The sequence below is a fragment of the Protopterus annectens genome, chromosome 4.part0 (assembly GCF_019279795.1).
Source record: "Protopterus annectens isolate FY-2018-M chromosome 4.part0, PAN1.0, whole genome shotgun sequence".
Taxonomy (NCBI): Eukaryota; Metazoa; Chordata; order Ceratodontiformes; family Protopteridae; genus Protopterus; species Protopterus annectens.
Window position 1 is genome coordinate 1,712,694,519 of NC_056733.1, and position 17,167 is coordinate 1,712,711,685.

General features: G+C 36.5%; 1 protein-coding gene across 1 annotated transcript in view; it reads right to left on the minus strand.

Moving 5' to 3' along the window:
- LOC122799992 (homeobox protein EMX1-like) overlaps positions 1-10,883 on the minus strand; it is a 491,914-nt gene extending 481,031 nt beyond the window's left edge. The window contains exon 1 of the mRNA XM_044069445.1: positions 9,891-10,883. Within this exon, the coding sequence (XP_043925380.1) occupies positions 9,891-10,233 (343 nt within the window). The 5' untranslated portion in view covers positions 10,234-10,883. The remainder of the gene's footprint in view (positions 1-9,890) is intronic.
- Between the last annotated feature and the right edge of the window lie 6,284 nt (positions 10,884-17,167).

A 17,167-nucleotide genomic window follows, 5' to 3' on the forward strand; every position in this document is an offset into this window, starting at 1 on the left:
GTGTTGCTTTATTTTATACTGGTGCCATATCTTTGTATATATCATATATAAAATGTTCTAGTTAATTGTACTAGAATATCATAACATGTTTCACTATTATTAAACAGTAAAACAGTAAAAGCAAATAATGTCAAACAGCAAAATATTTTTGGCACATTATATAGAATAAGCAAAACAAATGGAAAAGGCTATTGCCAAGAACAAAAATTTGAAATATTAAAACACTGCTTAATGCAGTTTAAAGTGGTATATTACTGAGTGAAAATGGCTCACATTTACATCTATGCAGAAAGAAAGGCATGTTAAAAAATGTTTTCTTCTAAGAAATAAAGATGCACTTTTGCGAGACAAATAGGGATTTGTATTACATTTTCTAATGGAAATTATTATACAGTATTTGAAAGTCATCCTTTCCCTGGATACCAAGCTTTACTCAAAACTATAAATTTTATCCAATCAAAATTAATAACAACTGTTACATAATATTGAACTCTGTAAGCAGCAAAGCCTGAGTTTGAGATGTATATCTGTGATACTTGCTTACAGAATTCATTACTGGTAATTCTATAAATAACCTTTAAGTATGTTATCGATATTTTTGCATTTTGCAAATGTATCATGACAAAAGGAAAACTTAATAATCAGAAAGGATACCATGAGTCATTTTTAATTCTCAGAAACCAGCAAATTAGCAGGACTTTAACTTTATAATGACATATTTATACATAAGCTGCTTCCCTGCCAGGCATAAATTCAGTCTCTTATAGTTTTGATTCCTGTACCTGTTTTCCACATGCTGTATGTCTTGCCTTCTGTATATATCATAATAATGGATTATATATTCCTATTCACTTATGCAGAACATAGAAATGAACTTCCACAGTAGAGCTAGCTTAATACAGATCTCTGTTAGTACATCCTGATCTCTTAGAAGTACACATTTATATTTTAACACACCTTTTTTTCTACATAGATGGAAATGTGAGTTATTTTCATACAGTAATATATCATTTTAAACTGCATTAAGCACTATTTTAATATTTGTTGGAAGAACTCTAACAAATGTATTGATGATATTTTTTTTAATCTTCTTAAGCACTGCTGTCCTTTTCCTCCCCTCTTCCCAGCCATCCCTTTATTTCTGTATCTGAGCCATTCAAAAATGCCAAAATGGAGTTAGAACTGAAGACGGGGACATCATCCTGAAGGAGGTTACAAACTTCATATACTCTTAATAGCCCTCTTCCTGTTGACTGACAGGTACACTGCAGTGCCTGGCTGTGTCGATATGCTTTCAGTTGTACACTTTTACACTCCTCCAGTGTTTGTCAATAAGGCACACAATTCTTAGTCAGGTTCATGTTCCAAGTCCCTCTACAATGGACTGCAGCATTTGGGCCTTCACGCAGGCCATATACCAGTGGTGGGACTTAACCAAGGCCCTCTTCTGATAATGTGCAATATGACTTAGGCTACTCATTCCTATTCCCGTGTGGCAGGCTTTACCACTATCCAGACAAGTCAATGAATCTGTCTCATATGCAACATAGTCAAGGGGGCTTGATCATTTTATATCATATAGCCAGCCTATTGATAATCAAAAGTAATATCTGAGTCATGCCTGGTTCAAGTCACTGACTAAAAATAATACTGTCCACACTTGTTAAAGTCCTATGCCTATCCAAAAGACTGTTGTCATTGTTAAATCATAGAATGCCATTCAGCATGTCTTCAGCACAAAGATGTTTGCTGCCATCTTGTTTCATGCCAAGCACATGCCTGATGTCACAGCAGAATTAACAACAGGGAAAGCTATAAACAAACCATATAAAATATTGCTAAATGCTACACAAGCTGAAAAAAGCAGAGTCTTGACTTGTTTTTGTTTTTTTATGTGTAAACATAACTCATTACCAACAAACTCTATACACTTGTGAAGAACTATATACTGCAAGAATATTATTTATAAAGGTACAAGAAGACAGATAATTACCCTATATATGGTCTTGTCAGAGTTTATTAAAAAAGACAGATTAACTTGAATGTCCATAAACATTTTGCTGTCTCATTTCAGTGAAACATATTGCAGTCATATTTTTCTTTCAAAGTACTCTTAGAAGTTTTGAAAACAGTCAGAGCTACAGATGACACCAGTAAACAGTCATTTCTTTTCCTATCTGAAATAAGGGTGTTCCCATTTGTAGGAGTAAATAAAAAGTACTAACGCAGATATGGAATACCTGATCTTTGTCCTGTGCATTTAAAAAATGTCCAAACACAAAAAGAAACATAAAGAAAACAATCAGAATTAATAAGAAACCATGTAAATCTCATTCCAACCTGTATATTTTTTAAACAATCATACATGTGCCCAAATGTCTACCCAATTAAATGCATTTCTCTGCCCTCATGGTATAATCACTGTTTAATCATAAATGTTAGCAAATTAATGTAACTTTTACATATTTAAAAATATTAAAACTTCAAATGGCTCAAATGGTAGGGAAACTCACAAGATATATAGAGACACAACCTGCTTATATTTGCCAAACTCACTAGTATTCTGTTCTATTAAAGAGCCGAGAAATATAACAGCAGTGAGATTATTAACAAAGAACACAATGTCATGTTTGTGTATAAAAACAATTACATCCTGAAATATTTAGAGTTGTCAATAGATCTGTTTAGTCGTTTTCATTTTCATGAATTAATAACAAGGTATACAGAGAGACTTATATTTCAAGTGCTCATCATGTCCAAGTCTACTTAAGAAGTTACTGGCTTGAAACAAACTTTGTAGGAGCCCTCTTAAACAAGTAATAACAACACAATGCAACAAGTTCCAGAGTTATACATTTATATTGCACAGTTTAAATCCTTTCCTATGCTTCTGTGCATATATTTTAAACTCAGAGGTGCAAGAATTTGTTATGCATGTATAACCTTAGAAAAACATAGTGCTTTTGTGTAAAATAACTGGACTGAGGTTTTCCCAGTTTGTATACACATGCATAAACTTTAGCCAAGTGCCATTAAAAAATAAATATGTTCTTCAGCTTCACATTAAGTTTTAATCATACATAACATATTTTCCTCACTTTATAACCTTAACATATCCTTTTTTATCATGTTTATTATTGACTTAAGACATAGAGAAGTAATAAAGCACTGCAAATTAGTAGCAGAGTATAGAGATCACTAAGACAGTAAAGTATGACTCTGACTTTACTCATATTTGCATTACACAGTAACTAGGCCGAGTGAAGAATTATCGATAAAAGAAAGATACGTATAGAGGTTACAAAATTAAGGTCATTCCATCCATCCATCCACAACCTCTTTTGCCATTTTTGTACATGGAGTCGTGGCTTCAACAGTGACACTCATCATTATCCAAGGTCCACATCACTGACTAGCCCTACAGTAGTAATTATTACATACCACACACTTGCACATACACTCACACCTATGGTCAGTTTAGATTGTCCAGTCCACCAACTGCATGTCTTTGGCATGTGGGAGGAAACCAAAGTACCCGGAGGAAACCTAAACCAACACAGGGAGGACATACAGACTCCACACAGAAGGCACCGCAGCTGAGGATCAAAGTGAGAAACCTCTTGCCGTGAGGCAATTATCACAACATTTTATAGATTGTTTGCATCTTTCAGGACCTTCAGGTTTTTGTGGCTCCCGTTCTCCAGATCTAATGAATCACAGGTTTCTGTGTTCCCAGCAGCACCTTCTGTTTATATGACTTTAGAATCAGGGCAAATACCTAGTAACACCAGAGAAACATAGCATGGAATGACTAAATAACCCCCTGTAACTAATTGTGTATGACATATTTATCTGATAATGTTTTTGTCAATATTTTTCTACCACTGTTTGCAATCTGGAAAACAACACTCCCATCTTTCTTGAATAGCTGTATTTTAATCCTTAACAGTTTTAGTATCTTTTACTTAGCTAGCACACATGTCCGGCTTTTTCTCACAAGTCTTTAGCCTTTGAAAATAAGGTAAGACTAACATATCATAAGTATAAGCCTTTTGTGTGGAGAGGTCACCCAGGGGAAAAAAGTAGGTTGTATGACAAGTTCTTTGCCAACTAAAAATTTGAAGTACTGAAACCAAATTGCAGACTTGCCTGACAAAAGTTCAGAAATTAGTTAAACCACAGTCTGTGTGGTACAAGAGATTTAACAATTTAAATACAGTAAGTCAAAACAGTCTGTAAAGTTGCAGCATATATGAAAGCAGTTCTAGAAGTGTGAGTCAAATATATGCAATCCTCATGTCTATTTGCATTGTAGTAGCGACTCAATATTGTCTCTGTCAGTTCTGAGCAGTAAATGTTTGATCTCAAGTGTGGTTTAAAAGTTATAGACAAGACTAGACTTCATGTGCGAATATTCTTGCAGTAATGAACATTTTCCAGTATTTATTGTCTGCAGCCTATCCAAGGGCAGCTATCTCACAAATCTTTAAAATTGCTTATTTATCCTTAACAAATTATACAAAAAGTTATCTTGTAATTGCAAATAGAGTACAGCAGTATGGAAACTTACATAATTGTAATTGGAAACCTGTAGATTGTCTGATGAGCTGACCTAAGAGGTTAAGTACTCCTATTTGGACATTAAAATCTAATAGCTAAGTCGCTAAGCTGCCTAGTGAAAACAGCATGCTCAAAGCCTGGCAATCTCAGCAACTTTTAATAAATCACTTAACTCCTAATACTCCAGACAGCTTAAGTTTAGAAACATGATTTGAAACAATAGGCAATATAAGGTGCTCTGTCTCATTAAAATCAATTATAAATAAATGTCATGCAGTTGGTTGAATGTTTAGTCAAACACTTTTAATGCTATCAGAAACAATTGAATAGTCATATTTCACAAAAGGCCAATATCACTTTGTGGGAGATACAATAGGAATTTGCCCTTTTTCCACTGATGTGCGATCTCAAAGATAGATAAAGTTACATGAGGTTTGGTGACACAATCCCCAGCACGGGGGTGCAAGGTGACTTTCCCTGCTGCAAAAACTCTGCATAGTATGTTACTTTGTGAGTGTCAGTAATGTGAGTTTTGCTCCTTTTACTTCAGTTTTTTGTGTTCATATATTTGTATTTTCAATTGTATGAAGTACATATTATACATATTTATATATGTGTGAGTGTATATTATATATATTTACACATGTGATGTAATATAAATGTGTGTGTGTATATGTGTGTTGAGACATGTAAAATATAGAGAAATATCTCAGATGGAAAACAATATATAATCTAGAAACTTAATAAAACCAAATAATCAATTCCACTGTTGACAGTGGAACCCTGGAACCTAATGGCAGCCCGTCAGTTAGGCCACCAACAGACGTTGATTCTACTACGTAGCAAATAACCAAAGGTTGCGTACTTTCTTTTAGTCTTTTTCCTACATTTTGATGACAGAATTTATAACACTTTAATTAAAGCATTCCTGAAATAAAGAAAAAAATATTGCTCATAGAAAACAATGAGCACTGATATTTTCACCCTTCACAATAAACCTACAAGACAAACAAACAATATCATGTTTTATAATTTACACTTTCATTTTCTCATACATGATTCCTACCATCAAAATTGACATTTGTGCCTGTGCAGACTTCTAAACTGCATCAAATCAGTTATTCATAACATATTATACCAAATGTAAATGATGTACATTCTAACTTCAAGACTGATGGTAGAGTGTTACAAATTGTATCCCTCACCCTGTCGCTCTCTTTCTCTTTTAGTTCGTCTCCTCTTTAGCTTTCATTTCAGCTCAGTCTTTAGTTAAGTACAATAATGCAACATAGGAAATTCAAAATAATTTGCAATAACCTTTGTATTATTAATTCAATAACACTATTTAAGGGAGTGTAGTATCGTTGTGGAAAGATCTCTGCTTCACAGCTGCAGGGATTGGGATTCAATCCTGACTACTATGTTATCCCTGGGACTGCAATGATCTTTATCAGGTATCTTGATTTCTTCATAGCTCCCAAAAATAAAACTGCTGTCTGATTGGACATGCTACATTTCAATATATTGATATATTGCATTTCCCTTGCTCTATGGCCCAACCTTGTTAATAAACGGCAAAACAAAATAGTTCCTATATATACAAATGTACTTCTCTTTTCAAAAACTCACATCCTTTTTATGGATTTTCTTTTGTACTCACTTGTATGTCTTTGACTTATTCATGTTGTCTCTGTTACCTTTTGCTGTACTCACTCTGACTTTCTCTAACAACCCATAATCTTGCTCTGATTTTTCTAAAGACTTGAGTAATGCGTATTCAGAATCTGATAAGAACACCTTTAATCAGTGCTTCCTGGATTTTTTTTATGAATCAAGCAGGATAAAAACTGAACTGTAGATCAATATGTTTCAAAGAAAGGCAGGAAGAAGATCTCATGCCAATAACTGCAGCTTTCTCCATGATATTTGCATATTAAATGTGTTTGCTCTTTTACATTTGACAATAAATGCATTTCTCTAGTAAATGTCAGCATAAAGAAAGTGGTCAAAAATGTAATAATTAAAGACTTACTGAGGAAAGATACTTCAATGAGATGAGCTTGGTCTATAAATTAAAAGAACGCTTCATGAAAGTTTTTGTATTGTCTTTAACTGTATACTCCATAAATAAATACTTTCTTTATAATAACTATTTACAGAAACTGTCTGTTATGATCCTACAAGTACCTAGATGAACTTGTGAATGCATGAATGTATGCTATATATATATATATATATATATATATATATATATATATATATCCAAATTGTGATTTATCACCTGCAAGTAGTGGAGAGAGCTGGAGTTGCCCACGCAAAGCATGCAACTGCCTCAGAGTTGGCAAAATGTCCCTGATTTTTGTTTCATATTCTTTACCTGCCCCTTGTAAAATGTTTGATTCACCAATAATGCCAGAAATTAGAGTTTCATACTTTTTATTGTTCAGAAAATGCACATTGGTTCAAATCCTGCTGTTCTGTTATTATTATTAAGTAAATTAGAGTAACTTTTTTGTTGGCCTGGGCCAGAATTCTGGATCAAAGAAGATGAAAGGTGCAATGAGTGTGTGTGTGTGTGTGTGTGTGTGTGTGTGTGTGTGTGTGTGTGTGTGTGTGTGTGTGTGTGTGTGAGTGTGTGTGTGTGTGAGAGTGTGTGTGTGTGTGTGTGTGTGTGTGTGTGTGTGTGTGTGTGTGTGTGTGTGTGCACGTGTGTGTATTTATATATATATATATATATATATATATATATATATATATATATAATATATATGTGTGTGTGTGTGTGTGTGCGTGCTTGTGTGTTTCAACAGCTTTTGCCTGAAATAATATTTGTGTGGAGCTAGCTTTTATTTGGAGGTTTTCCCATGAATCTCTCATATATCTGAACAATGTTCATTTTGGCATACCAGACTAGTAACATAAATAAACACAAAACAAATAGTTAAGTAAACCACAGCTGTGCCATACTTCCTTCTGATTTTTCTTTAAATTCACAGGACCCTGAATTCTAAACTCAGAATGGTGAAAGTGAAGCCCAGTTAGTACCAGTAGTATGGTATACGGACAAGCAATTTGTAACTTCTTTATAAGGAATCACCTTTGCTTTGGGTGTAAATAAAGTTCACTTTCTATATCTTTTCACTGAAAGGCTAAAGGTTTGTAATCAGCCCTGAGGATATACTGTTAACGTCCTCTGCAAAACAGCCATATAAATACAACTGAGCAAATGAAGAGTTAGGCCTTCACTTTTCATGTTATCTACTCCACTTGTTCCCCCCAAAAAACATGCAATTCCTTTGTCTTTTGTCTTCATTTATTCTAATAATTAAAGTGCATGTCTAAGGGGCTTGTTTAACCCTGAAAACCACTTTAGTTAAAAAACTATATCTGATATTAGTACTTGGATAAGATATAAAGAAAGAAGAGAAATCTGAGTCTGAATATGACTTCTGCAGCCTACATGACAAAATGATTTATAATCCAGAAGGAACGGAAGTACAAAATTGCAATAATTAAATATTGACGTAAAGAAAATGGATGTGTAAACAAAATAGGGGAACTAAGGTGATTTGTTCAAAGTCACACCATCAGTGTTCTTCTAAAGAATTTGTCTCTCATTGTTCATAATTTTAGCGTAGAGCATCAACTAATGCAATACCCCGTGTCCAAAAAGTGTGCCTTCTCACAACTAACCAAATATCAGACAGCCATCACTAACCAGTAAGAGGTTTCAATTAAAGTGACAATATGAACTGCAAGAATGAAACACCACAGTAAACTCAGATTAAAACAGTGATACCAGCTTGTCTTGTAATTACATCCCTCTATGAAACAGTACAGCCTGTAAGGCTAAAGAAAAAGTATTTTGGCGTAAACTGTTTGCAATGAGAGAATTATTTCATTCATATCCAGATGAATGCTTTACAGCACGAAAAGACACAAAATCCTATCAAAGTTCACAAAGCAAGGGACATTATTAATGCTAGAAATGTCCTTCTGTATGCGATGAAAAACATCTTGAAGTGCCCTCGAAAACATGAAAGTATTTCAAAGCCTCCGGTGCAACTAATTCTCACACAAAAGTCCTCTCAAGATTTAACCTCTTATATCAAAGAAATTTAATGACGGGCCAAACTCTATTCCAGGATGTTAGAGATTAAATGCCCAATTCATTATATGGCAAGAAGAGTGGATTGTTTCTTGTCTGTTATAGATGTCAGGCAATTAGAAATGTACAAAAAGCTGCAGGTGGAGAATGCCATTTGAATGCAATCATGGAAAAAAACTTTGTACTTTTTACTTTTTAATAGTTGCCAAGTCTGGGGGACTGAACAGCTAAAACTTCTTAATTTCAAGAACAAGCCATCAACATAGTAGAAGTGTCTCATTAAAAATCAAAACGTATACAGGAGACATTTATAACATACAAGCCTCACACTCTGTGTTGTACTCCCAAGTATGTGTACACCATACTATTATAATCTCTAGTACAAAGTAGCAGGTTCCAAGCAGGCAGATAGGGAAGAATCTGAATGTGTGTTGTTTGTTTCCATGCCTGCTTTATAATTCATATTTAGCAGGAAACTTAGCATTCACTAAATTTTGCTATGTCAAATTGACATTGTGTGTATCTTGTTTGCAATTGCCCAAAAGAAAAAAGGAAAGGAGTAAAAGTTTAAACTGTGAAAGAACTCAAACAGGTAAGGAAACCACCACTTACAACTGATTGGAGCACACAGAAAATATAATGAACCAGTTTCACAAAGAAGCTGCCACAGTAAATATGCAGTTCATAAAATGGACTGCCATCTCTGAATATGTGGCTGTGTTGCAGAATTTCTGGTAACGATATAATCACAATCAAAGTCTGAAATCACACAATAACCCAAACTCCGCTTTGTATGTTCTTGATCCCACAAGATTTTAAAATCTGTAGAAAATGATATTTCCAGAACCATCTGGCATGCAAACAAATACCATAACATATGTGGGCCACCATGTTTTTTTTTTTTTTTTTTTTTTAATGCGAAACCACAATCACAGTATGAGCAACTATTAAATGCAAGTCCTGACAGGCTGTATCATGCATATACAGTGAAAATAAATGGAATAATTAATTAAAAAAAGAGTTACTGTTATGACTGCAACAGTATTAGCAAAAACTCAGGCTGTACAGAATGCTCTAAGTATCAATTCAGAAATAAACTTGTCTCTTCTTATTTACATACTGTCCATTTTTACTATGCCTTTTGAAATATGTGCACCTATACATTCTGAATGCTTATTTAAAACATTTAAGTAAATTACTACAAATGGAGATAGCTACTTGCCTTGGAATCGGTGTGTCAGGTATCGATTCCTCAACACCCAGGGGTAGAAACTGAAAGCATCCCTCTGGTGGGGTGAGAAAAAAGGCTGCACTGGAAGGTGACTAGGATGTATTGAGAGAGCTGGGCTGGCTGTCTGGGCCACTGGTTCAGGAAACATCAAATCGGCGTTGCTGAAGAGACTGACTCCTGTGTTCTGGAAACATGTCCCAAAGTTCGGTGGGTGAACATTGCCCGGAAACTTTAATGCAGTAGGTCTCACCAGCTCATCTCCACCTGCTGAGCTATTGTCTTTACCAACCAGAGACTCTATAGTAAAGCATTTCTTTGGTGCAGGTTGGAACATGCTTCTATTTTAAGACAGAGAAAATATTCTTTGTTGCTTGAGAGTCTGAATAATCAAAATTCCCAAACTGGCTTGGAAAAGACTTATAAATGATCTTCCATCCCAAAAGTAGCCATCTCTCCAATGGACAAACATTAATTTTCAGAGTTCTCTAACAGAATATAGTCCAGCAAGTTATTATGCTCTGCAGTATGGTTACCAAACTGCTGCAGACGTACAAGTACTAAAAATCCCAGACTTAGGAAAAGATTGCAGAATGCCTGTTCACTCACTGTTTACCTAAAGTGGACTAAAAGTTCTCTCTGGACAAAAGCAAGGCAAAGGAATGTCCCCTGCATTCATGACTGAACTGGCTATGGTCACTCTGCAAAGACTTGAGACTTATACTCCATGAGGAATCTCAGTGCTTGAGTGCAAAGGGACTATCGCAGCAGAAAAAGTCTTACCAGAAAGCAGCAGCATGTAGTCAGAGGAGGTAAAAGCAGGAGCTCCTATTCAGCTCTGTCACTTGACTCAGCACCTGCCCCCGGGCTATTGGCAGCTTTTAGGTGTGTTGAGCATGCGCTAAACAAGCCCAGGGGAAGCTTTTTAAACAAGCAAGGCACCTTAAACAGAATTAATGGAGTTTGTTTTGTTTTTCAAGTTACTGGAAGAGGCATGTTACAAGGGTTTTGACTTGCCGAACTTACTTTCATTCTGCATGGCTCATACATTTATACAAGACACATACACATGCATACACAAAAACACATGCGCACACATTCAGAGCTTGTGGTTTCCCCCATTTGCAGTGCATGTGCAGGACACGGAGTGCAAAAGAAAGCAGCCATTAATATGATTAGCACCATTCAGGTATCTGGCATGAATCCAAATGACTTGTAAAAAAGGAAAAACATTCTCAGAATAAGCGCAGGACAATCAACATTCCTTAACTCTCACATTTGTACAATATGCTTCAAGGGCACAGACTGCGCTTGAAGTCAATAACTTAAAGTGCAAAGTATGTAAACATCTTATAATAAGAAACTAGGAGTGCATGTCTTTGTATTTGCACATTTATACAATTATATTTTATATATATATATATATATATATATATATATAGATACATTTTATTAATGTGAGTGCTAATTTGTATTTGTGAGCTTGTGTTTTCAGTCGGAATATTTTACTAGTATATATGGATATGATACTTATATACAGATAGATAGATAAATAGATAGATAGATAGATAGATAGATAGATAGATAGACAGATAGATAAATAAATAGATAGGAGCACATGTAATAAGTGAAACTCCCTAATACTGACCTCTGCTTTGTCAGCATGCTTTGGTTAACAAAAGAAATGTCTGACGCGTATGTCAGATTTAAAATTCATGAGATTGGGAAATATGTCCTTTTGCCCAGGACTGTGTGATCTCAGAGTCAGAATAAATAACTAGCCAGGGGTGTGGAGGGTGCAGTCCCCCACATGATGGTTGACATGGAGGGGGGGAGCTTGATCACCTGCAGAAAATATGCTTTAAAATTTGCATGCTCTGGGGTTATTCCTTGGAGCGTGTACAAAAGCATGCTGATGATAGTACCATCAACATTTCCTTGTATCGATGATTTTAGGTAAAGATAGATAGATAGATAGATAGATAGATAGATAGATAGATAGATAGATAGATAGATAGATAAACACAAACACACACACAAAGACACACACACACACACACACACACACACACACACACACACACTCAGACAAAAATGTGCAAAACTCAAATATCAATTCATTGAGGCAATCATCTATCCATGCATTTTCCAAACCACCAAAATAATAAAAGTATAATCAAATCTGATGGAATGAGTTTTATTTGCCATTCTGATGCAAACTACTTTTGTCCTACATGCAGGACTTCTCTGGATAATGTAAATGTCTGAACAAGTCCTCCATATAGAGTGACAATACTCACAGATTTTATCTGGCAGATCAATAAAGCTCTTTTCATTTTACTAAGTTTGATTATGTTTTTGTTTTTAGTGCATTCTTAATACATGCTCAAACAACACAGCAGAGCTACAGCAGCACAGTTTGGTGCCCCAGGCAACACAACATTTGCTCACCCCCCCGCCCTGTCCGCTCTCTATATGTGATCTCATCACAACTGCTTAATGATAGCTAGTGAACTGTCATACTGTCTTTTCAAGGTAATAATGAGTTATTATACTGCAACTTAATAAATGATTGCTACATTTAATAGAAAAGTTTGCCAAGTTACAAGCTGTCAGTCTCTTCAGTGTCCCCTATAAGGTGTTGTCTGGAGCAGCCATGCCCTGTACCCCACCCTTCATACAGCTTTGTACCAGTGCTTCTTGAAACTTTTTTGTTTTACACACAGACACACACACACACCTGTGCGTGTGTGCATGTGTGTGTGCAATACTATAAAATATAATATATTTTATATATATATATATATATATATATATATATATATATATATATATATATATATATATATATATATATATATATATATATATATATATATGTATATGTATACATATTTAAGTAGGTGTGTGTGTGTGTGTGTGTGTGTGTGTGTGTGTGTGTGTGTGTGTGTGTGTATGTGTGTGTGTGTGTAGCATCTACTACAAGTACTTTCTTACTAGTAGCTCAAAACACACTTCCTTACTGCCAATTTCTGTAACTGACAAATGCCCTAATTCCCTCCAACCTGATTTAGTTATTTACCTAGCCCTCCCACCACCCAGCCCTACTGAACTGCATAGCCATACCAGAACACTATGTCTAATCCTAAAAATCCCACTCAGTCCCTAGCCCTAAACATTGCAATCTCCATAAAGGCAGTGCTTCTCCTGGTATAAGAAGCACCATTGTGGTCCAAGTCTTTGCCTGACAAATTGGGTAGAAGATGAATGTTTTTTACCCAACTGGCAATGTGGCGCTTATATTTGATGCATATGATCTTCAGTTAATTATGTTAAGATAATATTGGAAGAGCATACACAGGCATTCACTTCAGATATCACTCGAGTTGTGGCTGACTCCATATATATTATTACTGCACTGGAAAGCCTATGTTGAATAAAGTCAGGCATTTTTTTTACACTTTCCCAGGATCCTGCCCAGTATCTCCACTGTCTGTATCCATTTGCACCATTCACTCCAGGGTGAAAGGGGCTGGGCCTTCTCAGACTAAACAAAAGCCCTGTGGCCCATTAATTGCTGCCTAGGAATCCTCACTGCCCCATTCATTCCCTGGCATAAGGCAGGTGCTAAGAAAGGTGGCTTACCCTCTCCTCCCTCCACCAGCTCCTCCAAGCTCTGCCATCACTGTCTCCCAAGAGGAAGTGTGCCTCCGTATACCAAATTTCCCTCAGCTACCTGATACAGAGAAACCCTGACATGGCATAGTCTCATAATGCTTGAACTCTCATAGGTAAATCCCAGTGCCTCCTGACTGGTGTCAACCTTGTAGTGAGACAGAACTGCCTCCCACCCACAGGATGGGTGAGCTGGCAATGTCCACTCACTCTTATCCTCATCAGCAAGTTTCTACGGACACCAGAACCGCTATTTGAGTTTGTATTGCCTGAATAGAGATGCGTATTTATACACCCTTGGGAATGTTTAAAGGAACAGAACTACCGGTACCGCACAGTAAAACTGTTTGCAAAATGTAAAGGTCATGATATTACAGTTACAGTGTCAAACGGTAAGAAGCTTCTCAAATCCACTGAAGATCCTGATGCTGTAAGTAGATTTACACTTGCATCTAGATTATGGAATTGTGGTGTCATGAATACTGATTCATCATGTGGAATTGTACAAAATGTTATTGGATGGGCATCACCTGCCTTGGTGGTAGCTTTTCCATCAGAATGTATTTTACTGCAAGGCAAATGCCATCTTCACCCTGGAGCTATAAACAGGCCAGAGTGGTGTGCTACTTTGTCACTTGATACAGAGGTAAATACTTATATACTGAAGGAGGGCAACTTATATACTGAAGGAGGGCATCTTTATTGAGTGGTGGTTTGTAGATGAAAGGGAGAAGTTAATAATGCTTGTGATGTCCAAGGAACAGAACTTAATTTATATTTGCAACAGTATTCTTTGGATGGTTGACTTTACCTGTTTTACCCAGGGGGGCTATCACTTACATTCCCTGCACTAATTTATTAATTTTTATACAAGTAGAAAGAGACTGGCACTTGTATGTGCAGTGATGATGAGTAAGTATGTTATATATGAGTGTCTGATATGCTCTATTTAAATCCTACTCTAAATTCATTCTGTGCAACTTTAAATCAGCTTCCGTCAGGAGTAAATATACAAATGTTTCTGTTTGGTGAAAGACTGCTGTTTCCTCTTTTCATAGAATATGTAGAGGAAATGGCCATGTACTGGTCATGGTCCATTTATGAGATGACATTGCAGTTCAGATTGTCCATTAGAAAAAAATGTAGCTTTTGTATTTTTAGATGAATATGAGGTTGTCACTGTCTATAATGAAAAATGATGCAGGATTCCAAAGTGTGTTATGCCTTTTCTCAGACAGGTAAAACAAGATGTTTAGGATGCCTAAGGGAGGGCAATCATTTACTACCTGCTTTGCTTTTTAAGTTATGATACATAAATAAACTAAATATGTGACAGAAGGTTGAAACAATAGCTAATGACATTTGTGGGAAGTGGGTAAACAATTTACCAACTATAATGTGTGCTGAATAAATTAATATATAAAGAAAAAGATGAAAGTAGCTTTTTTACTAAAGGTAATGAATACAGGTCAAGATTTAAGGTTCAACTATGGATTGCCAACTTCCACAAAGTAGACAATGAAAAATACTAAAAAATAATGCCTGAAACACAGAAAAGTGAAATATTGAAATGTACTTTTTGCAGGGGCAAGCTCCACCCTACACCCCCAATGTGAGTGGTGGAACCCCTCCCCTCCCTAACCTTGTATATACCAATTCCATGGTCACACCAACTCAAACTTTTTCTTCTTCTTCTTTCGGCTTTTCCCGGTTAGGGGTCGCCACAGCGGATCACCTGTCCGCTCATGATTGGCAGTGGAGTTTTACGGTGTTGAGTTGCCAGCCCGGCGCCCAACCTTCCACGGAAGGCACACACACATGCCCACACTCACACCTAAGGCCAATTTGTAGTGTCCAATCCACCTACAGCATGTCTTTGGGATGTGGGAGGAAACCGGAGCATCCAGAGAAAACTCACGCAACCACAGGGAGGACATGCAGACTCCGCACAGAAGGCACCCCAGCCGAGGATCGAACCAGAGAGCCTCTTGCTGTGAGGCGACAATGCTAACTTTAGAATATCCTAAAAATAAGTGAATCATTACCAGTTCACACCTGTCTTTTCTTTTTTTTCTGCAGGCAAGTAAAGCCCAAGGAATTTCACCTCAATCAAATGTAGAGGAGCCAAGATTTAATTGTCACAGCTGCCAAGTAAGACTGCTCTGAGAGCATTTTTGACTTCTTGGTTTATAGTTTGCTTGTTATGTTTTTTTTTTCTTTCTTTATTGCAATATTGTTTTACATTAAGTTATTTTTCTTGGAGTTTTCAAAATTTTGTTGATCCAAAAAGCAAAGATTTGTGTTGCCTTCTTTGACAATGGATGATTTAACTGAATTATGATAGGAGCTGAAAAATATCATTTTTATTTGAGGATAGAAAAACAATTCAAGATTTAGTAATGTGAGCTGCCAGGTAAGACTGTTCTGTAAGAAGTATTGATTTTCTTCTGACTGCCACTGTGTCCCTGTTGTGTTCCCTAGCTCAGTAACTCTTGCATTGTGTTCCCTAGCTCAGTGACTTTTGCATTATGTTCCTAGCTCAGTAACTCTTGCATTGCCTATTGCCTGAATTTGGAAGCCCTTCCCACTTTAATCTTACCTATGTGCAGAAGTTACTACTGTAACGTCATATCAAGAAGTCTCCTCCCTTAAAATGAATGAAGTTCAGTTATTTTCCTTTCATTTCTTCCCACTCACTAGCTGTGCACTGCATAGTTACAGGTTAAACTACATTTCCCAGCGTACTATAAATATCTGTCCTAGCTCTAAAATAGTTTCTAGAGACCAGAAAAGGCTGATCTAGCTGCATAAAATAAAAGGATATATCTACTAAAAATAGAAAAGAAGAGATAAAAAATAGGGATCCAAAAATGGGACATAAAAATATAGAACAGGCTAGACAATAAGAGTGGGTGAGAGATTTGTAATGTGCCCAGAATGTGGACAAATTGTTTGAATCAGGGAGCTTTGGTGTGGCAGGCGTATTTGGGGTTTGCTGGAGAAGGAGGTTCCTTCATGGCAGAATATGGGAACTAGAAAGGCTAGTGTACTGGTTAGTTAAGAATAAAATGAAGGAGTGGAAATGCAAAGCAGCAGGCAATAGGAAGCTTGTAGACAAGAAAGAGTGGGAAAAGTTAGAGAGAAGAAAGGTAGAGAACAAGAGAACATGGGCAAAGGTTGCCAGAGGAGTATAGGCAATTAGAGTGGTACAGAGTAAGGTGAAGGGACAGACAAGAACATGGAGCTATGAAAGGGAGGACAAGGATATGGAAGCCAGGCTGCGGAGATGTACTGGAGGTGGCCAGGCTGGAATCAGCAGCAGTGCAAGCTGAGGAAAAGAGAAGTGGTCATGGAGGTACAGTCCTTCAGATGGAAGAGGCAGAGGGCAATAGACACAAAGCAAGATCTCGTAGAGAGAGAGCTGGAGGGATGAGGGAGAGCATTCACATACCACAGGGAGGGTGACAAACAGTACAGATGTAAACAAAGTCAGAGAATGAAGGATGTTGGGGTGGAAACATTAACAACAGGAGAGATAGTGGTATGTAGCAAGAAGCAAATAACAGGATGGGCAAGGTGAGGATAGAAAAGAAAAG